Consider the following 25,150-nt stretch of genomic DNA (forward strand, 5'->3'; position numbering starts at 1 on the left):
CTGTATCTCAGGAATACTTTACTAATTGACTTGCTAAGAAACTGAGGGAACAGGTCCTACACTGAATCAATTATTGATAAATGAGTGGAGGGAAGTCTCTGACAACCCAGTGGTTAAGTCTCGGGGAGCTAAGATCCCACAAGCTGTGTGGTGTGGCCAATAAAAATCTTTTAAATAAATGAGTGAAACATTTTCCATTTAAATATATATATATATGTCAATACATTTCTGAAGCTAAATTTCATTCAAACAAAGCTTATAAAGGAACTTAATTGTAAAAATAGAGAATATGAGAAAAAACAAAAACCTGTTGGTATAATTGCTGTATCATTAGACCACAGTACTCCTGAATATAATGAAAAGAATGGAAGGGAAAGGTGGATGGATAGATAGATGGTAGGAGGGAGAGAGAATCCTGAAAGTATCTAGAAATGAAGAACTCTTTTTTAAAAAAAAACTAGAAAAATCTCATGGGATTTCAGACAAAACGTACTCTAGAGCAAGAATCGCATCTTTTCTATTCCCAACACCTAGTATAATGCCTAATATAGCAGTAGAATATAGTTACTTAAGGTCCACATACATTCAATATCTAGGGTAAATGTATGACCATTTTATAAAATTGAGTAATACTTTAATACTTTTAATCACTGAACAAATATTTGAGTAACTCCCACATGCTAGATACCGAGTTAGTGAGAGATATCAAGACATACATAATCCCTATTTTCATGTAGCTACTAACTCAGCAGTAGCTACTAATTCAGCAGGAGCTAAAAAAGACAGCAGTGAATAAGCAAAGGAATAACAGACTGTGACAGATATTAAGAAGAAAATCACAAGATAGGAAGAGTTGACTTTTGATAGCTTAAGAGTGAGTTTCTCTGCAGAGGTGATATTTAAGAGGAGACTTAAAAGATGACTAAAAACCATCAAGCATATTTAAACAAGGCTGGCAGGAAACAAAAGAACAGAAATTTCTAAAAATAATCGAGGTTGTGGACAGAAGGAAAAAAGTCTTATGGCTTGGCAGAACTGAAAGCTATCTTTGAAGTTATCCAAAATCCAACACAAAAGACCATTCAGAACTACTAGAGTGGCATGGGACACAGCTCAAAATCTGCATTTTTATCATGCTCCAATAAAGGGAACCCAAGCTCCCTGGAGAAATGGTTCATTCCACAGAGGGAACAGGAAAAATACTAAATGAGCATAAAATATCTTGTGATTCCAGTAGGTTAGGAAGTATTCAAAACAAACAAGCAAAAGAGTGCTTTCAAAAGGCACAGGAGCCACCTGCAAGGAACTTCCAGTAGCCAAATCTAAAACAATGTGAACAAAAAATTAGTGATGATACTGGATTGTAGTTCATTATATATATATATATGTATATGTATCTCCATTAGTCCCTATTGATGTAACGAACTGAAATAAAAATAAAAGACAGCTCTTCACTACAGAAGAATTCAAAATATAAAAATGTAAAAGAAATGTAAAAAAAAAAATGGAAATAATGATTAGGCAAACAGCACATAAATAATTGTTGCAAGCAAGAACCATCACTGGGTGCTAAAATATCTCCCCTACAACAGACTTAATTACAAAGGGAAAAACAGGAGTTTTACAATGTAGAAACCAGAAAGGGATCATCTTAACCAAGTCAAGATTAACAGCATCAGTAAAAAGACAAATTATCACGTATTCTCTGATGCAATGCGCTAAGAAAGGTACAGCATCACTTTCGGGGTATTCTTGTCAAAAATGCATACATGGTTTCACTCCAGTCATCACTGAGCCAACAGGGAAGCCCTAAGAAAACGTCAGACAACTGCAAATTGAGGGATATTCTACAAAATAACTGACACCTACTCTTCAAAAGCGTCAGGGTCACAGAAGATGAGAAAAGAATGACGAACTTACACAGCTGGGAAGGAACAGAGGGGACAAGATAACTAAAGGCAGTGTGAGATCATGGACTGGACCCAGGGGCAGGAAAGGACACTGGTGGGAAAACTGGCAATATTTAAATAAGATCTGCAGATCAGTTACTAGTATCGTACCAATGTTAATTTCCTGGTTTTGATCATTTGACTACAATTACGTAAAATGATAACATTAGGGGAAGCTGAGTGAAGGATATACAGAGACTTTAATTTTTCAATATTTTCTGGAAGTCTAAAGTCATTTCAAGATAAAATTTAAAAAGAACTGAAAACACTAACAATTTAACAGTGTCAAGTGATTCTTTGGCATGCTGAAGTCTGAAAACTATTAACGTACACAATTTTCTGCAGCCCTAAAAGAAAAGGAAGGCATCTTATAAGAAATGTTGTACTCCTGATGCTAAACTAAATACTAGAATGGGAAACTGATTTGGTCGCATACAAAAGTTCTTATTTTCTTAAATGGTAATAAATTTTACTTACTTTTATATCACTACCTGGTGTGGCACTAAGAGCCAAGATTCTAAAGTGATTCGTATATTTGACTAGTTCTCTTACAACCCTTTAAAAAAAAAAAAAAGAAAAAACCAATTCTTTAATTTCATCTATCCAACACAAAAGTAAAAATAATTTTCTTAAACAAGCTATTATATATGGTCCATTATCATTGTTCCTTATTTAGAGTACTGATGGGCTGGCAGAAAGAACCATCATTAGTTATGTTGTCTGAAGAGCAAATGATTTAGGTTTATACTCTATACCAATGAGAAACACTTTAGGGTTTCTTTTAAACTATTCAGTGTATTTTTGCACATAAAGCTACAACATCAAGGCCTATACTGAGGCAAAATATGCAAAAATTTTAAAGAAGTCAGATTTCAGGTGGAAGGCTCACAATTTTTAAATTGTTTATTCATAAAAGAATAACATTAATTTGGGATAATTCTTAAAATCTAAATCCCCTTTTAAATGCTAAAACATTTCCTCAGTGGCACCAAAGCATCATGCAAGGCTTTGCATTTAGAATTCAACACCCACTTCTGGTATAATTTGCCAGATTCCCCTATGCCCCAATACAGAATCAAAGGACCCTAAGTAAACTGAGTTGCAGAACAGCTTTTAGTATCCAGTTTCACAATAGCTGGAGGAAACTAAAAGCAGATTATTATTTTTTAATTGAAGTATAGTTTACAAAACTGTCTTAGTTTCAGGTGTAGAGTGTAGTGAGTTGGTATTTTTCCATATTATATTTCATTATAAATTATTATAAGATAATGGGCATAATTCCCTGTGCTCTGCAGTAAACCCTTGCTGCTTATCTATTTTACATATAGTAGTTTGTATCTGTTAATCCCATACTACCCTTAAATTGTCCCTCCCCCTTCCCCTCTCCCATTTAGTAACTAAGTTTGTTTTCTATGTCTGTAAGTCTGTTTCTGTAACTAATATATAGTATTTGTCCCCGACTTATTTCACTGAGTGCCAAAAGTATTTCACTCTTTTTATGGCTCAGTAATATTCCAGTGGGGGTGGTGGTAGTGGTGGTGGTGGTGGTGTGTTTGTGTGTGTGTGTGTGTGGTGTGTGTGGGTGGGTGGTGTGTGTGTGTGTGGTGGTGTGTGTGTGTGTGTGTGGTTTAGTCACTAAGTTGCTTTCAACTCTTGCAACCCCATGGACTGTAGCCGCCAGACTCTTCTGTCCATGGGATTCTCCAGGCGTGGGTCGCCATTTTCTTCTCCAGGGGATCTTTCTGACCAAGGGATCAAACCTGGGCCTCCTGCATTGCAGGAGGATTCTTTACCAATTGAGACACCAAGTGTGTGTATGTATGTATGCATATGTGTAGCACACATTTGGCACATACACATGACAAATCTTAACCCAAGCATCTGTCCATGCACATTTGGGTTACTTCCATGTCTTACTATTGTTCAGTTCAGTTCAGTCGCTCAGTCGTGTCCGACTCTCCGCGACCCCATGAATCACAGCACGCCAGGCCTCCCTGTCCATCACCAACTCCCGGAGTTCACTCAAACTCATGTCCACAGAGTCGGTGATGCCATCCAGCCATCTCATTCTGTTGACCCCTTCTCCTCCAGCCCCCAACCTTTCCCAGCAACAGAGTCTTTTCCAGTGAGTCAACTCGTCGCATGAGGTGGCCAAAGTATTGCAGTTTCAGCTTTAGCATCAGTCCTTCCAATGAATACCCAGGATCCATCTCCCTTAGAACGGACTGGTTGGATCTCCTTGCGGTACAATGTTTTATGCACTATTGTAAACAGTGCTGCTGCTGCTGCTGCTAAGTCACTTCAGTCGTGTCCGACTCTGTGTGACCCCATAGACGGAAACGGAAGCCCACCAGGCTCCCCCTTCCCTGGGATTCTCCAGGCAAGAACACTGGAGTGGGTTGCCATTTCCTTCTCCAATGTGTTAAAGTGAAAGTGAAGTCGCTCAGTCGTGTCCGACCCTTAGCGACCCCACGGACTGCAGCCTACCAGGCTCCTCCATCCATGGGATTTTCTAGGCTAGAGTACTGGAGTGGCTTGCCATTGCCTTCTCCGGTAAATAGTGCTAAAACCAGGTTATGTTAACACTGCTCTAATTTTTACCCATGTCAATGACGAAATCAATGAGATGAAAACTGAATATTGATTAACACTCAAAAAATACCATTTATCGAGCTTTTAAAAATGTGATACAGAATAGATATCAAAGATAAAACATTATAGGGAATTTCCTGGTGGTCCAGTGGCTAGGGCCCTGCGCTTCTGCTGCCAAGAGCCAAAATAATAATAATAATACTACTTAATGGAGGAGACTTAAGAACAGTTGTCCTAATTAACAACTGATGGGTCGCGGAGAGTCGGACACGACTGAGCGACTGAACTGAACTGAACTGAACTGAAAAGATAAAATCCCAGATATATTATTTTCTTTCCAGGAGGGATTCTCAAACATTTTGTAGAAGTGGTTTTGTGTTTGTAATCCAGGAAGCTACATTCTTCAACAAGCTGTGTGCCTGTTGGAAACTATCTGGAATATTCAACGCAGTATAAACTTTCATTGTGTGGGACTTCCCTGGAGGTCCAGGAGTTAAGACTTTGCCTTCCAATGCAGGGGGTGCAGGCTCACTCCCTGGTCAGGGAGCTAAGACTCCACATGTCTCTAGGCCAAAAACACCAAAACATAAAACAGAAACAATACTGTAAAAAATTCAATACTGAAAAAACATAAAACATAAGAAATACTGTAACAAATTCAATAAAGAGTTTAAAAATGATACACATCAAAAAAAAAATCTTAAAAGAACCTGCAGTGCTATTTAGATATTAAAGAAGTCAGTCGTGTCTCACTGTACTCAGTAAAAGCCTAGGCCTTGTAGTGAAGAAAAAAAAAAAATCACCTAATACCAAGAAATTTTTTGAAAATAAATTTGCTAAAGGGAGTTCTCTGATTGCCTAATGGTTAGGATTCCAGGCTTTCACTGCCATGGCCCAAGTTCAAACACTGGTCAGGGAACTGAGATCCTGCAAAGCATGCAGTGTGACCAGAATAAGTATTTTTTTTTTAAGTTGCTATATATAAGCTTTGGCTACCCAGGTGGCTCAGTGGTAAAGAATCTGCCTGCAAATGCAGGACATGCAAGAGACTTGGGTTTGATCCCTGGGTCATGAAGATCCCCTGGAGGAGGAAATGGCAACCCACTCCAGTACTCTTGCCTGGAGAATCCCATGGACAGAGGAGCCTGGTGGGCAACAGTCCATGGGGCTGCAAAGAGTTGGACACGACTGAGAGACTGAGCATAAATATAAGCTAAATGGACAAAATGAATTCCATACAGTTAGAATAAAATTTTATAAATACCTCTCTCCAAGCAGAAACTTTACATTGGGTATTAATTTAACTTAGAAAGACATGAATGGAAAAATATATCCATTTCCTGGCTGACATCAACTCTAAGATGACAATTCTCAAGAAGAAAATAGAGAGATATAATACTCAAAGTCTCCCCAAAAACTGCTTTACAAAATCACAAACTGGCAGTAAAATTCATCTCTTTGCTCTAAGTAAAATCAACTTTCTCTCTATGCTGACTGTACTCCCTCTCCCTAGTATCACCAGCTATTACTGTTTTAACTACCTACCACCTATATGTTGATGGTTTCCAAACGTGTATCTCTACCTCAGAACTTTCCACTGAGATCTGTACTTCTCTGTCACCCACTCCCTAATGAATAACTACTCCTAGATTCCTCACACACGCTTCAAATTCAACAGTCTAAAATTGCACTCATTCCTTCCACAGTACCTCAGATGTTCTCTGCTTCCAGAACTCCATTTGACTAACTGCATCACCATCCTGACAAGCTTTCAAGTTTGAAGCCTGGGAGTCATCTTAAATCCCCCTGGTCCCTCAGTGAACTCCCTGCCTTTACCCTTCTCTCCTCTAATCTCTTTTTAAATCTGAAGTATCACCCCAGTACAGTCGCTCAGCTGTGTTCAACTCTTTGCAACCCCATGGACTGCAGCACGCCAGGTTCCCCTATCCATCACCAACTGCCGGAGCCTGCTCAAACTCATGTCCATTGAGTCGTTGATGCCATCCAACCATCTCATCCTCAGTCACCCCTTCTCCTTCCTCCTTCAATCCTTCCCAGCATCAGGGTCTTTTCCAAAGAGACAGTTCTTTGCATCAGGTGGCCAAAGTACTGGAACATCAGCTTCAGCATCAGTCCTTCCAATGAATATTCAGGACTGATTTCCTTTACGGTTGACTGGTTCGATCTCCTTGCAGTCCAAGGGACTCTCAAGAGTCTTCTCCAACACCACAGTTCAAAAGAATCAATTCTTTGGCGCTCAGAATTCTTTATGGTCCAACTCTCACATCCATACATGACTACTGGAAAAACCATAGCTTTGACTAGACAGACTTTTGCTAGCGAAGGAATGTCTCTGTTTTTTAATATACTGTCAAGGTTTGTCACAGCTTTTCTTCCAAGGAGCAAGCATCTTTTAACTTCATGGCTGCAGTCACCATCTGCTGTGATTTTGGAGCCCAAGAAAATAAAGGCTGTCACTGTTTCCCCACCTATTTGCCATAAAGTGATGGGACTGGATGCTATGATCTTTGTTTTTTGAATGCTGAATTTTAAGCCAACTTTTTCACTTTCCTCTTTCACTTTCAACAAGAGTCCCTTTAGTTCCTCTTCGCTTTCTGCATTAAGGGTGGTGTCATTTGCATATCTGAGGTTATTGATATTTCTCCTGGCAATCTTGAGTCCAGCTTGTGCTTCATCCAGCCCAGCATTTAGCATGATGTACTCTGCATATAAGTTAAATAAGCAGGGTGACAATATACAGCCTTGATGTACTCCTTTCCCAATTTGGAACCAGTCTGTTGTTTCATGTCCGGTTCTAACTGTCGCTTCTTGACCTGCATACAGATTTCTCAGGAGGCAGGTAAGGAGGTCTGGTGTTCCTATCTCTTGAAGAATTTTCCACAGTTTGCTGTGATCCACAGTCAAAAGCTTTGGCATAGTCAATAAAGCAGAGGTAGACAAAAAAGAAGTAGTCAAAAAAGCAACTCTCTTGCTTTTTCTATGATCCAACAGATGTTGGCAATTTGATCTCTGGTTCCTCTGCCTTTTCTATATCCAGCTTGAACACCTGGAAGTCCTTGGTTCACGTACTATTGAAGCCTAGCTTGGAGAATTTTGAACATTACTTTGCTAGTGTGTGAGATGAGTACAATTGTGTGGTAGTTTGAACATTCTTTGGCATTGCCTTTCTTTGGGATTGGAATGAAAACTGACCTTTTCCAGTCCTGTGGCTACTGCTGAGTTTTCTAAATTTGGTGGCATATTGAGTGCAGCACTTTCACAGCATCATCTTTTAGGATTTGAAATAGCTCAATTGAAAATTCCATCACCTCTGCTAGCTGTGTTCATAGTGATGCTTCCTAAGGCCTAAGTATCACCCCAGCTAAACATATTTCAGTGAGTCTCTACCATCTACATCCCCTATGACCTACAAAGGGCGTTCAAACTGCTTAGCATAGAATACAAATGCCTTCATGACCTGATGTTAAGTGCCTCTCCAGCCACATCCCATCTCCTCACTTTTGTACTTTATATTCCCATAGTACTTAACTAGAAGGCAGTGTAGGTATGTTACATACATTATGTCACTCATTTTTCAAAACAATAACTCTCAGTTACTATTTTACCTGACAGGGAATAACAATGCGTATCCACTACCAATCTTTTGACTACTATCTTAGCCTCAAGTCTCTATCCATACCCTACTTTGGATCAAGAAGACTCTCATCATCTACATCTGACACTAATGATCTTGTTAAAGTTAAAAAAAAAAAAAAAAGAAACCAGCAGAGACACTGATTTCAATGGATGAAGGAAAGTATTTCTATCACCACTTGTTGAGATAAAAGGTATAAAGCTTTTCATAATAATAATGCCATCAGTAAATTACATCATTAAAAATTAATCCCCCAAATGTTCTACAACAATATTTTACACTATAAAATACTTTTTAACAAGATTACCTGGCAATAAGCATAATTTCCAAGGGCTTTATGAGCTTCATCAATAACTAGACACTTTATTTCAGCAGCTGGGCAAGCTCCTCTAGAAAGATCATTTACCATGACTTGAGGCGTAAGGAAAAGAACTCTCTTATCACCCCAGATTTCCTTCCTAGTGAAAGCTTGAGTAGATCCTGTAAAAAAAAAAAAGTGACATAGCACATTCTAAACTTCAGACTGTTACCTGTAAAATATAAACAGCCTAGCCTATTCTCAGAATGCATTCCTGCATTGGTGATCTGCTTCCAAGGTGCTAATTTGACAAATATGAGAAAGCAACATTTTAAAGCTTTGTTGTGGTCCAGATGTCAATGCCGGCTTTTATAAAAAAATCACAACTAGACTGCCTTTAGAGAATCCTTGTAAAATGACATAATACTTGAAGAGAAGAAAATTCTTCACCTGGGAAATCCTTCTGAGCAAGAGAGGCAGAAAACCTCACTTTCACTTACCAATGGGGTATACACACATAACCACTTCAAAATGCTTTGACAAGCTTCAGAAATTCTCTGAAGATTGAATAAAGCAACCCTATTAGAGCTGGACTTGCTCCAAGGAGATGATGTTTCAAGAGAGAAGACGTAAAATAAGCATACTGTGATCTATTGCACATGGGTCCGGAATTCCTTTGGCGCTAGTTCCATCAGAACACGTGCTTTCCCCTGGTGCCCAGCTCTTAATTTCAAGTTAGTCCACTGTTTCTAAGATACCTGTCATTTCGGCCATGTGGGACTGCGGGATACCCATCACCCGGTAGCAAGCCTCGATCTGCTGTGTCACCAGGGGTTTCGTGGGGGCCATGAAAACCACCTTGCCAGAAGGGAACCAGCGGTAGAAATTGTACATGACCACAGCGGCAATAAAGGTCTTTCCCAACCCGGTGGGCAGACAGACCAGCGTGTTGCAGAACAGGGCGGTCCTGGCGATGTGCAGCTGGTAGTCTCGCACTGGGCAATTAGTGGGGTAAATCCACAGGGCGCCCGCTGAGGTGCAGAACCCGCCATTCTCTACACTCAGCTGCTTCTCTGCTTCGTACACCGCGACCAGCAACACATCATCGTCTGAATCGGGCTCAACCTCGGCCGCCCCTTCCGCTTCGCCCACTGCAGGAAAACGCGCCCTGGAGATGCCTGCGCTCTGAGGCCGCTCAGTTCCAGAGTTGCAACTCGGAGCCCCAGTGGACCGAGAAACTTTTGAGCCCCACGTCTGGAAAAGCGTTCTTTGCCGTCCGCTCATTAGGCCGACGACCACCGAAAGCTCCGCTCAGACGCCAGCAGCTGCTGCAGCTCAACAGCCTCCGTTCCAATCCCCATCGGTTACCTTCGCGCAAAAAACACAGAGGAACCAGGGGGCGGGACTGACGCTACTTTATCCTGTTGAAAGGGCAGCCGCTGAGTTTGCGTGGGGAATATGATTGGCGGTCTTCCCGGAAACCCCGCGGTCCTCTAGGAGACGCATGCGCATTACCGTGGAGTTACTCTAAATGTTGTCCCCTTGTCAATTTTTTTTACCGACTCTAAATTTGGGTTCCATTTCCAATAAGTGATTATATGTCCTGGCGTCATGGGTGAAGTGATACTGCTTAAAAATGATATAGTAAATAAGGGAGTTAGTGATGGACCGGGAAGCCTGGCTTGCTGCAGTCCATGGTGTCGCAGAGAGTCGGACACGACTGAGGGACAAAACTGAACTGTACTGAAATAACCTTGAGGTCCAGAAACAATGCATGCCCATTTTTTTTTTTTTAACTTAACGTTCCGTTCAGTTCAGTCGCTCAGTCTTGTCCGACTCTTTGTGACCCCATGAATCACAGCACGCCAGGCCTCCCTGTCCATCACCAACTCCCGGAGTTCACTCAAACTCATGTCCATCGAGTCGGTGATGCCATCCAGCCATCTCATTCTTTGTCGTCCCCTTCTCCTCCCGCCCCCAATCCCTCCCAGCATCAGAGTCTTTTCCAGTGAGTCAACTCGTCGTACTGAGCGTCTAACGTGTTGGCTGTGTTTTTAAATCGGTAGATGAGGTGAAAAACAAACGTGATTAGACAAAATTAAATAACACCTTTTACTTCTTTATCCAGACTGAGAAAACAAAATGCCAGCTCTCTTTTTCAGGAGTAGCAACCTCCTAGCTTAAATATTTTTATTGTTTAAAGGGAAGTGAACGGTTTGGTCCTGATATTCGTTGGAAAATTCCAAAGGAAAAAAAGTGTCCTGATGCTGCATCATTACATCTTCATAAACGATATAAAGCAGTAAAATAAGCGTCTGGGTGATATTTTTCTACTCTAGCAATAGCACTCTACCTCCAACTTGAATACAATTCCGGATTTCTCCACTCTAAACCTGGCGACTTTGAGTAACCTCTGTAGATTTGTTTCCTTGTGTATTGAGGAAAAGTACACACACATCATGAGGTTATCTGGACCACTAATAATGTCACCCCCTCATCACTAGCATCAGCAAGCATCATCTTGCGTGTAGCTACTCGACTTTGTTTTATTTGGTCAAGTGTCTGGACTTGCTTTTAGACAAACTGTTAAGGGAAAGGGAACAGGTTGCTATTCTAGTTTCATTTGTGTGAGTTTTAAAAGGGAAGTGGTAGGATATAGGTTGTTCTCATGAACAAGGACTGAGCCAATGCAGGTGCGAAATTTTTAGGGTAGAGCTAGGTAAAATGAGATTAGACGGCTGAATACTGTTGTTTTCTTCAAACAGATTATCGACTTTAAATGCACAGCAGCTTGTCGGTAATATACAAATGTAGGTAATGGGTGGTAAACAATCGCTACCATCGGCGGTCGTCGCTCACAAGGGTCCCAACTATGAACAGATGATTATCTCGCGCTTTTCTGCGGAGTCAGTCTTCGGGGCTACCTCAGCGGGTTTTAGCCGGTACTCAACAAAGAAGCCCGCAGAGCACAGCCTTGACGTCGCTCAAACACTGGCGCCAATCCTGCGAGGTATCGCGGTAACCCCACCCCCTCGAGCTCTGAGTGGCACTCGCGTGCCACGCCCCCGGGGCGGGGCGATGCCGAAGCCAGGCGGGCCGGCTCAGTGAAGCGGAGGCAGCGGGGGAAGATGGCGGCGGCCGTTCCTCAGCGGGCCTGGACCGTGGAGCAACTGCGCAGCGAGCAGCTCCCCAAGAAGGACATTATCAAGTTTCTGCAGGATCACGGTTCAGATTCGGTACCGGAGTTGGCGGGGCGGCCGGGCTGGTGCGGCTGAGGGACACTTCACCCCCCCATAGATGCCCATACATTCCGTATTCCTCCGTGCCCCCGCCCTCGCTCTCCAGCGGCCCGCGGCCTGAAGGCCGGAGCGGCCCCGCGTGCGCTCCCGAGACGCGCTCCCGCCCCTCAGGCCGGCCCCGCTTGGGCGAGTGGAGCAGCTTTTTCCTTGCGGGCACGCAGCAATCGGAGATTTAGAACCTTATTGACATCTTTGAGTGAGGGTGGAGGCCGTGAAGAGAAGGAACCCAGGAGATATTGGGGGTTGAGATGGGAGCCCGAGGACTGGAGGCTTGGTTGAGATCCCTGGAGGGGAGTGTGTATTACTAGGGAAAAGATTTTGGATTGCGATTTGCCTTTCTCATCGATTACCAAACACTGAACACTAATAAGTGTAATTTTTTTTTTTTTACAATGTGTAATTTGCGGATTAACTTAAAATATCGACCCTTCAAATGACCTTTTCACTCTTATGTTTAGGGGAGTTATTTGCGTATTTTGTGTACAGTGGTCTCCTATTGTTATAAACTAAGAAATCTATTTGACATTCTTCATACTTTTACGCCCCGCATTTTTCAGCACAGTCTCCATTTTAACCATCCTCTGTAGTCAGAAGTTATTTTTGTCAGACGGCTTTTTTTCCTTCGGAAATTAATATCTTTCATGTCTTAAATTAGAACTCGCTTTTCAATGTAGGAGACCTTAGAGACGCGGGTTCTCAATCCCTGAGTCAGGATCTTGCCTGAAGAATTCCTATGGACAGAGGAACCTGGCGGTCCATACATAGGGTTGAAAAGAGTCTGAAACGACTGAAGCGACTTAGCACAGATATCTTAAATTGCTGAACCACTGTACAAATTTGTGTTCCCTCAGCATCTCCCACATAGGGAAAATGAAAGCCACACTCTAAATGTAGTATCCCAACCATTTTTAACTTAATTTCTAAACTTCATTTAGAAAAATTGCATCTGGGCTCTAAAGGAGAAGCTTGTAGTTTATAATTTTGCTGGTTTTTCAAGGAGAGGTATTAATCCAGTTATTGTCCCTCTTGCTTCATACTCCTGATTGATAATCCTGACATCTGCAAATACTTTACAACATGTACAGCAAGAACTATACTATTTGGGGAAACAAGGGTGAAATGAAAAGAACATGCCTCAGAGATGCCGTTTTATACTACTGTACCATTTTAGTGGAATTCTCTTAAGCCAATTCATATTTCACTGAAAGAGTAGATGAAATACATGAAATTTCAAGATGAAGGAACATGACTTTGATGATTTGATATTTCAGTAGTGGTATTTTGGTGTTCATCTGACAACTTAGTCTTATATTTGAGATAAATGGAATTCTGTTAAATACATTATTTTATAAGTCAAATAGGTAATATGTATTGAGTTCTTTTGTGTGACTGAAAATGGATTACTACATTTATCTTTACAAGAAGCCTCTGACATAGGATCCAACCAGTCCATTCTAAAGGAGATCAATCCTAGGTGTTCATTGGAAGGACTGATGCTAAAGCTGAAACTGCAATACTTTGGCTACCTCATGCGACGAGTTGACTCACTGGAAAAGACTCTGATGCTGGGAGGGATTGGGGGCGGGAGAAGAAGGGGACTACAGAGAATGAGATGGCTGGATGGCATCACCGACTCGATGGACAAGAGTTTGAGTGAACTCCGGGAGTTGGTGATGGACAGGGAGGCCTGGCGTGCTGTGATTCATGGGGTCGCAAAGAGTCGGACACGACTGAGCATCTGAACTGAACTGAACTGACATAGGATGCTGTTATTGATCTTTCAATGTGATGTAGAAACTGAGCCTTTGAGAGAGCTTAATCCCTTGTCTAAAATCAGACAGCTAGGATTTTAACCTAAATGGTCTGACACCACAGCCTATACACTCAAACACTATGTATCCAGCATTGTGTAACAGTGCTTTTGGGTGTGCCAAGACTGAATTACATATATGTCAAGAGAGCTAAACCCAACATGACTGGAGGCTCCCAGAGCAGGGGCCAAGTAACATCCTGCTGGGAGTAGCTTTGCCCAGTTATGAAAATGTGCTTGCTGTTAGAAGTGTGCTCGTATGTACACAGTATGTTTTTTTTTAAAAACTTTCCTTAAATCTTGTTTTTGTTACCAAGTAGAGTGTAAAATATGTTTCATTTATCACTGGGCTTCCCTGAGAGCTCAGATGGTAAAGAATCCACTTGAAATGCAGGAGACATGGGTTCGATCCCTGGGTTGGGAAGATTCCCTTGAGAAGGGTAATGACAACCCAATCAAGTATTCTTGCCTGGAGAATTCCATGGATGGAAGAGTCTGGCATGCTACAGTCCATGGGGTTGCAGAGAGTTGGACATGATGGAGCGAGTGACTAACACATGCACACAGAGTATAAAATAAAATGTTTCATTTATCAGTAGTATGATTGAAAACATACTTGCTTCATAATTGCTAACATAAAAGTTCATTTTCTAGTTTTACACCCTCTCTTACATGAGGGAAATTATTTTGATTAACCAAAAGTTTTTCTTTATAGTTTCTTGCAGAACATAAATTACTAGGAAACATTAAAAATGTGGCCAAGACAGCTAACAAGGACCATTTGGTTACAGCCTATAACCATCTTTTCGAAAGTAAGGTGAGTACTGTTATGTTTTATTATATCACTTTAGATGTTTTATTCCCAAAAGAAGTTTTAAATGCATTTGCTTGCAGATTATGTTGATGTTTTTCCACTTGCACTTTTTCTTAACTGTAATCATAAATGGATTGTCAAATTTAGCATGGTTAATCTGCCATATGGCGGGATGTTTTGATATTTTGAATGAGAACAGATTTTTTAAAAATAATTCCCTGGAAGCTTAAATTAAGTCAGCAAATTCTTAAGGATGCTGAAAAGTTATAAATCTAAAATCAGCTGCATTTCACTAATTAAAGTCTTGGTTAGATCTAGGCTGAGCCTTTAAAAAAGCAGATTTCAAGAAATTCTTCCTGATATGTGTTAACTATGAAATGACCACCTTTCACACACACAAAAAAAATTAAAGAATTAATTGAATAGTATTCATATCTCTGAGTCTGAGTTGGTCTTTCTAAAGGGTATGGGTCTCATTTCAGAATTTATTTTGTGAGATAGTTTGAGATACATAATTTGTTGATTAACATGCTTACCATAAGGGTTTTGTTTTCAGCCAGAATGAATCTGATAAATATCAGATCATTTTTCTTAACAGCGTTTCAAGGGTACTGAAAGTATAAGTAAAGTGTCTGAGCAGGTGAAAAATGTGAAGCTTAATGAAGATAAACCCAAAGAAACCAAGTCTGAAGAGACTCTGGATGAGGTTTGTATATAATGTATTCTTACTTTATTTCTCAGGTGAATCAGAAAAAGTATTTGCTTTATGGCAGTGGTTTCTCATAAGATGGGGGTTGAGTATGGCCACTTTCAGTGAGCCAGACATTGATTTGGAATGTGTTTTCTCCCTTTGGTGTACTCAGTTAAGAAAAAAACCCTAAGAACCAATGGTTTACAGTTAGTAAGCCTTTCCTGTGAAATACCTCTAACTTTGTATTTTACACTGCCTTTGTGTCTAGCCAGAAGTTCTGAGCTTTCAGAGCTATTTTAAGATCCTGTTCAATAGCCAAGTTGGACTGAGTGAAAGAAACTTCCTTTTGATTTTTAGCCTTTTTCTAATGTACATGATGTCCTTGGCAATGGAAGTAATTTGAGCCTCACTGCAGGATGTGGGTTTATCTGCCTCATCTTTCCCAACCCAGGTTTTACATTTTGGTAACAAGGTTGGAAGAACCAGATAAAGCTCTTCCTGCAAATGGACAGCCTTTCTAGAGCTAAGGACAGCTCTTAGAAAAGCTTCAGTAGAGCTAAATTATTATCTTGCCACTTTTGATAATATCTTGCTAGTAAATAAGCTCACTCATTCCTAGCAGTTAGGATAAGTGACAATAATAATTTGATAAAAATTTTATATACTGGGCTAAATTTTTGCAGCTACTAAGGTAAACAGAAGTGTAATAATTACTAGAAGGGTTACAAAAGCAATTGGCAACATAGATTATCTTCCAAAAAATTAGAGTAAGAGAGTTATGAGGTGGCCGATAATCTGTCAAGGGATTGAGTTAAAAGCTGTAAGGGTTGGAGACAATTTAGAGAGATCCTTTGAGAGTCCTAAACTATATCCTTTTCTTCAAGACCTCTTTTCATTTCATTTAACTGGTCAGCATGAACCCTGTTTTTCATGTACTCATTGTCTTCCTGGTGCCTGGGTTCCATAACCTCTGGGCCAGTATTGTGCTGGACCCTGCTGTCTGCTTTCTCTCTTCATACTTTGGGACTGCAGAGCAAGCTTTATGAAGAAAGAGAATTATTAACCTTTTTACTGGGCTTTGTATCAATTCTTAAAATCAGCTCAGCGTGTTTTCTAGTTTCATCGCTACTCAGCAACTTTTATAGTATCCCCTTGCTCAGTCCCCCATCCATTGCCCACAGGTTCTTGACATTTTCACACAAGTTCTCAACTGTCTTATTCCTTTCTCATTATATACCCCTTTGTTCTCTTTTACCAAAATATCAGCATGCATACTAATAGTTGTAACTGTTCTCTTCTTCCCAGCTTAAAAGCTCTCTGAATTGGTTTTCTTTTCCATGGGTTTTCCCAGGCAAGAATACTGGAGTGGGTTACCACTTCCTTCTCCAGAGGATCTTCTCATGTCTCCCTCAGATCTAAGGCTCTCAAACATCTCTTTCAAATCTTCATCCATCCCTTTCTGATTCTCAGGCATTCCAAGGCCTCAGACCTGGAGTGTGGAAAAAGTCACTAATGTGCCTTCAGTCTCTTTCTTCATTATTCAGCCCCAAATAGCTATTCTAGTAATAAGCTTTCTAAAATATTTTACAAACTTCACCCTGCTCAGGAATCTTCAATAATTCTATACTGCCTAGAACTGCATCGTCCAGAGTAGTCATTAGCCACATGCGGCTGCTGAGCACTTTGTGGCCACTCTGAATTGAAGTGTGCCTTCGGTATAAAATATGACGTCTCAAAGCTTAGTATGATTTTTTTAAAAAGAATGTAAAATATTTCAATATTTTAATATTGATTACATGTTGAAATATTAATGTGGCAACTAGATAACTTAAGATTACATTTGTGACTCTCTTATTTCTATTGGATTGCATCTCTGGCCTACAAAACCTTCCAATGTCTGGCCCCTGCCCAGCTCCATATTTACTACTTCTATAGAAATATTCTTCAGTCACAAATGTCTGCTCATTGTCAGTAGACTGTCCATACTTTTATTTCTTGCTTAGTGTATTTCTTCTCTCAATTTCTTCTGTTTGTCAGTTCTGTGTCCCCTTCAAGGCCCAGGTCATGGGCTCATCACTTTCTCCAAAGTTTTTACTGTTTTTACTGTTTATGTAAGTCAGAAGTTCCCGTAGCACATGATATCTATATTTATCTCTACCTTTTATTTATCTTAATGCAAAGAACCTCGTCTAAAAGTTCTTTGTTGTTGTTGTTTAGTTGCTAAGTCATGTCTGACTCTTTGCAACCCCATGCTCTGGAGCCCTCCAGGCTCCTCTGTCCATGGGTTTTCCCAGGCAAGAATACTGGAGTGGGTTACCACTTCCTTCTCCAGGGGATCTTCCTGACCCAGGGATTGAATCCATGCCCCCTGCAGTGGAGGCATGGAGTCTTAAACACTGGACTGCCAGTGACGTCCCTGTAGTATTTCTGATCTTGGGAATAACTGGTTCACTTTATTGTTTGATGCATAATTAATCTTATCAAAAGAACACTGGTTTCCAAAGAAGCTAGAAGTTTTTTGAAATTACAGATATGCTAGTTATGGGGTAACAGAATGAGGTTGGATGGCATCGTCGACTCAATGGACATGAGTTTGAGCAAACTCTGGGAGATGGTGAGGAACAGGGAAGCTTCGTGGGCTGCAGTCCACGGGGTCGCAGAGTTGGACACGACTCTGCGACTTAACAACAGTCACGAATATTCTCATCACAGACTTAAAATGAGATAGTGAATTTCTTCAGAGGTCAGTCAGAGGCAAAATAGTTTGTTACCCAATCTGTCAAACTCTGGACTTGGGTCACAGTTGGCCGTGTTAAGTATTCTCTTTGTCCTCCTTCTAAAAAAAGGACATGAGTTAACAACTGTGTTTTGTTTTTGTTTCTAGGGTCCACCAAAATATTCAAAATCTGTTCTTAAAAAAGGAGATAAAACCAACTTTCCCAAAAAGGGAGATGTTGTTCACTGCTGGTATACAGGAACACTACAAGACGGGACTGTTTTTGATACTAATATTCAAACGAGTAAGTCTAAATGTAATTTTATAATTTTGGCTGTGAGGCATGCAAAACATTTGTGTTGGCAGTACCTTTTTTTTGGCTGTCACATTTTTTCCATAAGTCTTTTGCATTTGTAATTTATTAATACTAGTAAGAGGTTTTCACTTCATTACGTGTTGGCTGCATGTAAATAAAGGCCTTTTGGTCATTGCAAAGCAAAAAATAAAGCTTCAGTTCAGTTGCTCAGTCGTGTCCGACTCTTTGCAACCCTGTGAATCACAGCATGCCAGGCGTCCCTGTCCATCACCAACTCCCGGAGTTCACTCAAACTCACGTCCATGGAGTCAGTGATGCCATCCAGCCATCTCATTCTCTGTCGTCCCCTTTTCCTCCTGCCCCGAATCCCTCCCAGCATCAGTCTTTACCAGTGAGTCAACTCTTCGCATTTGTATTCTAATGTAAAAGGCAGAATAGTGTTATTTTAATGGTGTAATATAGGTCCTTTCCCTCTCCCTCCTTTAGACCATAATTATTTTTACATCCAAAATTTTCTTGATGAATTGTTTGGCTTTCTGAATTTTTATTTTCAGATGCATAGCATGGTAATTTCTGAAATCAATTTCAAGACTTAAATCACTGTTTTTCATGGAACTTAATTTCATCATTAATTATAAGGAAAATCTGTGTTACAGGTTCAAAGAAGAAGAAAAATGCCAAGCCTTTAAGTTTTAAGGTTGGGATAGGCAAAGTTATCAGAGGGGTAAGTAAAAACTGGCCATGAACCAGTATATATTCTGGCCCATGCTGCCTGTGGCATAACATAATGAATTAGGTTTGGGGATACAATAAAAACAAACTTTGGGGTTTCATATCAAGGGCTTCCCTGGTGGCTCAGCTGGTAAAGAATCCGTCTGCAATGTGGGAGACCTGGGTTCAACCCCTACGTTGGGAAGAGCCCCTGGAGAACAGAACGGCTATCAACTCCAATATTCATGCCTGGAGAATTCCATGGACTAGGTAGCCCATGGGGTCACAGAGAGTTGGACATGATTGAGCGACTTTCATTTCACTGTCACTGCTAACTGAACTGGCACCAGTTAAGTTCTCTGGGTTTAAAACAGTACAGCCTACCCCAAGGTTGTTAAAACATTAAATGGGTATAACTTAAAGCATGCAATATAGTAGAAACTCAAATTATTATTTCCTTCCATGCTTACCCCTGTTATTATTTTTTTCCATGAATTGTCAGAATTACTGACAAGTAAGTTTGGCTTTCTGTCTGTATGATTCTTGTAAAATGTTACATATCTACTGTACCACTTATACATGATTCAGAAAGGTAAAATACCTGAGCCATTGAAGTACTGACAGAAGCTTTTAGTAGTCTTTCCTATAGCCTTCTCACCTCTCACAATTTGCTAAAACACCAAAAAAAATCTTTCAAATATAAGCATGCCTTTACTCACCCTTATGTGTGAGAGATAACAGAAGGAAACTGAGAAAAAGGAAAGTTAGGCTTGAGCTATACTGACCATTGCAGTGTACAAAAGGAGATGAAAAGGCAGAGCTGATGATCATCCTCCTCAACTGAATCAGATTGTCATGTTAGGGCCTGCTTATTGTTCTAAATTCTTTGTATTCAGAACAAACATTTTAATAACAAAAATGCCTATTTAAGTGCAGTTATGAGAACCCTCAATGTGTTATTCTTTGTACTGTGGTAAGACCTAAAATACTATTCAATCTTATCCAGAGCCCAAAATAGATTGTAAAACATCTTGAAAGTAAAGGTTTAGTTGAAAATCACTTTTTACTACTACCTGATTATACCAAGTTGATATATCAAGTTGAGCTATTTTTCTGTTTCTGTAACTAATGTGCTTACTGGTAAGTTTGTTTTACTCAACTAAATTCTTAACTTGCAGTATGTGACAAATCTTTATCATTTGAGCTTATATAATTGTTACATTTCAACAGAGTATATATAAGTTAATACATTCTATATCCTTCCATTATGTTGATTTGTTTTTGGTAATTTGGCCTAAGATCCAAATTTGTATAAAATGACATTATGTCATTTTCAAGACTTCAAGTATTTATACTAAAAAGCTGTTTAATATATCCTTACATTTTTTTTTTTTTCCATTGAGACAATGAAGGGCAAAGATTTAGGGACTCACTCAAGGACATTACCTTAGGACATAATGAAGTCCTGTAATGGAATGCTTTGTATGTAATCTTGCCTTTCTTCTGGTTTGCATGTAGTTTTTGGTGAAGTATCATAAGTTTTAATTTGATGTTCTCACCCTTAGTGGGATGAAGCACTCTTGACTATGAGTAAAGGAGAAAAGGCTCGACTGGAGATTGAACCAGAATGGGCTTATGGAAAGAAAGGACAGCCTGATGCCAAGTATCCTTTTTTCCTTGGTAATTAAAACAAAAAACAGTTGAAGATCATTTGAAGGCACGCAAGATGCTATCTAGGTTATTAACCTCTAGAAGAAAGAACATGTCCAGACCAGTCTTCTGATATTTAGATGCTTTTGTGTCAACACACCTCCAATATAGACAATGTTTTCTACTGTTACAGGGATTCTAACTTGAGCTAGAATCTTTTTTTTTCCCCATCCTATTTAAGCTCTTAATTTTCAAGACCTAAACTGAGATTTAAGTTTCTATCTTTGAAAAGCTACTATTAATGTTTGAAAAATTTCAAGGAGTAAGATGCTCAATATAAACAACTGTAGCCAATTGTAGGATTCAAATATGACTCATGGTGATTTTATGCTACTGTATAATTTCAGGCAATTGAACTGGGTTCTCAAAGCTTAGAAATGGAACACAAGTTGGGGATTACCAGTTGTGAAATGAAGGAGACCATGGGTCCAACATCAGTGTGAACACTAATAAAAGAGCAGAGCCATGACTCCAATCTGTTACAAGCAGAACAACCCAGTAGCTAAGTGGGAAGGTAGTTTAGTTGTTGGTTCCATTTCCAATGGACTAGTTAGACCAGTTAGAATAAGCTTAGGGGAGGAGGGAATTGGAAGTCCTTTTTAGTCTTATCAGTTATTAATACAGTTACTTGGGAATACAATAGCTTTCTTCTCAGCCTATCAAAATCCCACGGCCAGCTGCAGCTCCCAGTCTCATGTGAAGTATCTCAAGATCAGTCAGATAAAAATCACTCTTCTCCGAACTCAACATCTGAAAATTCACAGCAACCATCAAGTACTACACCTCATATGAATATAACTTATACACCCAGCTAAACTGAAATCACTTTTTGGGGTTGGACGGGAGGTACTGAGTAGCAGTCTTCATAAAGTAGTGGCTAACCTGGGAGTACCTAGCGATGCAGGAAGATCCTAGTTCAAGCTTAGTTTATCTAGTCAACCTATATTGTCACGTTTTGACCTCCATTCAAAAGTAGTTTTAGGAACCTCTCAGTTTGTACGTACTAGCCCCTGAGTCAACTATAAAGCCCTCCCTTTGCAGTTAATTACCAATATCTAAAATTCTAATTTTAGACGAAGGTTATCAGGACTGAGGAAAGAGGCAACTTTTACCAAATTTACCTTAACTTCTTCAACAGAATTCCACCAAACGCAAAACTTATTTTTGAAGTGGAATTAGTGGATATTGACTGAAATAGTTAAGAAATCATCAACAATAAAACATGGACATGAAGAAATTTACGTATCTAATTAGAGCTGGTTACTATTGTTAAGCAAAGGGTCAACTGGAAAATTCAAGTTAGAACATGTTTACTTGATCCCTCAACTTTTAAGAAATGTAATTCATTATAAACCCTTGTACTTTAAAATATTTTACTACAGTTGTGTAAAATATGACTTAAAGAGAACTGATTTGCCTTTTACCTCATGTTGTAAACTAAAAGGTTCAATAAACATGTATCCAGTGTCTTGATTTGTATGGTATAAATGTATTAATGTTCTGATTAGGTTAGCCAGTACTAAGAGTTCACCAAACCAAAGGAGTATCAGTAAATCTGTCTGGACAGCCTTGCCAGAGACACTCATCTCAAAATACTTAAATATTTCTGTATAAGGCACACAAAAGCATAGAGATTGAGAAGAAGCAAAAAGCTACAAAACTTAAGAAATTCTGTCAAGAAGGTAACAGCTGAATTCAAGAGAAGTATACTTCAGAATCATGGTGAATAGAAATTTAATATTAAAACAAACCACTAACCATGGTGAATATAAATTTAAGTGATCCCCCCCAATAAATCCGTAACAATTATTGGATGAGTCTTCAGTTTTATTACAAAAATGAAGATGATCAGTTTGATCAAAATGAAGCTTGCTCACAAGTTTAACATGAATATTCCAAATACAAAGTCTCCTGAAACAACAGTTTTGATATGATTTTCATTTTTTCAAAGGGATGCAAACATTCCATTTCCTTATTTATTATCTCTATTCCAAGACAATATTTTAACAGGCATTGTTTCTGCTGTTAGATCCAAATTCACAAGGATAATCAAAACACACAGACAGTATCTTGTCAGCAAAGGTTAAAAATCCATTTTTTTTAAAGAGGAGGTAAATCCTTAATAACCAGCCCTTATGTGTTTTCGGAATCTTGTACTACACTGACATGATTTGCAGTCAGTTTTTTTCCTACCCTTAAGGCTACAAAACTCTGTTGCAAACGCATTGCAAAAGAATTCTAGACCACTTAATGCAAAAAAATCAAAAAAATAGTTCTCCAATAAAAAGTAAATTTTATAAATGGTAGGAAATAGTATCTGTGGTAAGCTACTAAGTGATGTTTTCCCCTATTACTAAACAAATCATGTTACACAGAAACAGGGAAGACAAGTTATCAAATACAACAAGCTTGTACTATGTTTACATCCCTCATTAAAAAAAATAATTTTCATACTTTTCACACACTCCATCTGATATCTGATTTTCTTATCAGGTTGGAGGAGGAGGATAATACTGTCCATAATTCCAAGGATTCTGATAATTGTACTGAAAAGAAAAAGCATACGTATCAGCATAAAAAAGCTATCAGTGAGTTCCATATATAAAAATTTAATTAAAGCAGGTTTCTATTTAAAGAAAACAAGCATGTGTTCACTGCTGAAATTCCAAGTCTTAATCATAAAAGACAATGTATTTACACACGAATCAAAAGTTTTTTCCTAAAGAAGGAAAAAAAGACTATCCTAATTTATATATATAATTTCTAATAACATCTATTAACCAAAAAAATCAATTATAATTATGTAAACTTACCTGATACCAGGCACTATAATTATACGCAGCTTGATTTGCCTGTAAATCACCATCAATCATCTGTGTAGATGATGAAGTTGTGTCTTCTGTGTGTGCTTTCTTTTCCTCTGGTTCTTCTGATCTAAATAAAAGGTCAAAATGGAAACTTTCAGAACTCCCATAGATAGATACTTTAACAAATGGATGAATGTCACCTTTATACAAATCAAGTTCTTGGCCCCGCTGTTTTATATGATTTCAAATAATGAAAAAAGTAAACTACCACAATATAAAGGTAATACTTATTTTTAAAGGGATTTCCACTATGAACTGTTTTCTTTTAAGCTTCCTTTCCTGATTCAGCAGGAAGTTACATACCCGTTTTCTGCTTTCCTTTTTAAAGAATCCTGCTCTTTTAGGAGTGTTTGATGTTCATCATAAGCATTCAAAAGCCTGTGAGGGAAGGAGAAACAATCCACTGGAATACACAGAAGCCGAACTTAAAACTTTCTTAGGTTTTCAAGTTACTTCCACTCAGGGAAACAAAAGCAAGTAGAAATGAACATCGCTTAGAAGAAAAAACAAGCAAGCAGACAAACCTAGTCCTAACTACCTTTTCTATTTGCCTGCCTTGCACTTTCCTTCTCGGTCCATGTGGTTCAAATGAGGCTTCAGAGATAGAGGCCTGGCCAATTACCTTACTAGATGTCACCGACCAATGACTGGTGTAGAGGTGATCATATGACCCAAAACAGTATCAGTAAGTCCCAGGATTTTTGACTGAGATACTGAAAAAGTGCCTGTTCTCTGCACTACAATGGGCTGGAGGGGATGCTGATCAAGACCTGTGTGTTTATTATTTTTAACACATGGGTAGGCCCTAAGGAGCTTTATCAAACAAAGACAGTGACCTTGACACTATTTTTGTCTAGTACAACCTTGAATCCTGACAGTTCTATAATTTGTGTACTTCTGAGATCTAATTTAACAATGCTTACTGAAGACACCTGCCACCAGTTAGGATAAAGTATATTTAAACTTTGGCTATGTGATAAACTGAATGAGGAACTAAAAATTTCAGAATAATTAATCATTGATTAAAAAGATAATTTTTAATAAAAAATTTTAATGGGCTATGTATTATAGGTTTCAACTGGAACTTACAACTTCAAAATCAATGTCACTTGAAGGAAAACTGACTTTAAAATCAATGATTTAAAAATTTTCTTTTTCCTTTTTTTGAGCACTGACTGCTAACCCAGACTGGACCAACAGGCAATCACTTTTTAAATATTTTTTAGAAATACAAAGATGGCCTTACTTTTTAAGGTAATCATAAACCTGAACACAGATTTCTCTGAAAGAGAACACAGAGATTAAAATTTCTCTGAAAATGACCTTGATATTTACATGCACGTTCAACTTCCCTGAACAACCTGCATATGTACACATTTAATAGCTATTACCAGTGACACTTGGAGAACAGAATAGCAACCCATTCCAATATTCCTGCCTGGAGAATTTCATGGACAGGGGAGCCTGGTGGACTATGCTCCAAGGCGTCACAAAGACTTGGACATGACTAAGCAACTAATAGGAACAGTATGGACCTAACAGAAGCAGCTTACTCCTTGGAAGGAAAGTTAAGACCAACCTAGACAGCATATTAAAAAGCAGAGACATTACTTTGCCAATAAAGGTCATCTAGTCAGGGCTGTGGTTTTTCCAGTGGTCATGTATGGGTGCGAGAGTTGGACTATAAAGAAAGCTGAGCACCGCAAGAATTGATGGCCTGAA

General features: G+C 39.2%; 3 protein-coding genes across 7 annotated transcripts in view; 1 reads left to right on the forward strand and 2 right to left on the reverse strand.

Moving 5' to 3' along the window:
- FANCM (FA complementation group M) overlaps positions 1 to 9,926 on the reverse strand; it is a 61,533-nt gene extending 51,607 nt beyond the window's left edge. The window contains exons 1-3 of the mRNA XM_088829470.1: positions 9,253 to 9,926; positions 8,502 to 8,676; positions 2,427 to 2,502 (exon numbers count right to left, since the gene is read on the reverse strand). Of these exons, the coding sequence (XP_088685596.1) occupies positions 2,427 to 2,502; positions 8,502 to 8,676; positions 9,253 to 9,778 (777 nt within the window). The 5' untranslated portion in view covers positions 9,779 to 9,926. The remainder of the gene's footprint in view (positions 1 to 2,426; positions 2,503 to 8,501; positions 8,677 to 9,252) is intronic.
- Positions 9,927 to 11,577: 1,651 nt separating this feature from the next.
- Positions 11,578 to 22,034, forward strand: FKBP3 (FKBP prolyl isomerase 3). Its single transcript, XM_055418313.2, has 7 exons — positions 11,578 to 11,730; positions 14,319 to 14,420; positions 15,016 to 15,123; positions 17,993 to 18,128; positions 18,797 to 18,864; positions 20,417 to 20,514; positions 21,700 to 22,034. The coding sequence occupies exons 1-7, from the start codon at positions 11,623 to 11,625 to the stop codon at positions 21,752 to 21,754; spliced, it is 675 nt and encodes a 224-aa protein (XP_055274288.1). The 5' UTR covers positions 11,578 to 11,622; the 3' UTR covers positions 21,755 to 22,034.
- Positions 22,035 to 22,367: 333 nt separating this feature from the next.
- The window catches only part of PRPF39 (pre-mRNA processing factor 39), a 36,643-nt gene continuing 33,860 nt past the window's right edge, over positions 22,368 to 25,150 (reverse strand). For all 5 annotated transcript variants that reach the window (XM_055418307.2, XM_055418309.2, XM_055418310.2 and 2 more), the window contains 3 exons: positions 23,732 to 23,806; positions 23,375 to 23,495; positions 22,368 to 23,107 (listed from right to left, as the gene is read on the reverse strand). In XM_055418307.2, coding sequence (XP_055274282.1) covers positions 23,051 to 23,107; positions 23,375 to 23,495; positions 23,732 to 23,806 — 253 coding nt within the window. In that variant the 3' untranslated portion in view covers positions 22,368 to 23,050. The remainder of the gene's footprint in view (positions 23,108 to 23,374; positions 23,496 to 23,731; positions 23,807 to 25,150) is intronic.

Source organism: Moschus berezovskii, chromosome 21 (genome assembly GCF_049115385.1).
Source record: "Moschus berezovskii isolate FMDL1 chromosome 21, NW_MosBer_1.0, whole genome shotgun sequence".
NCBI classification, from domain to species: domain Eukaryota; kingdom Metazoa; phylum Chordata; class Mammalia; order Artiodactyla; family Moschidae; genus Moschus; species Moschus berezovskii.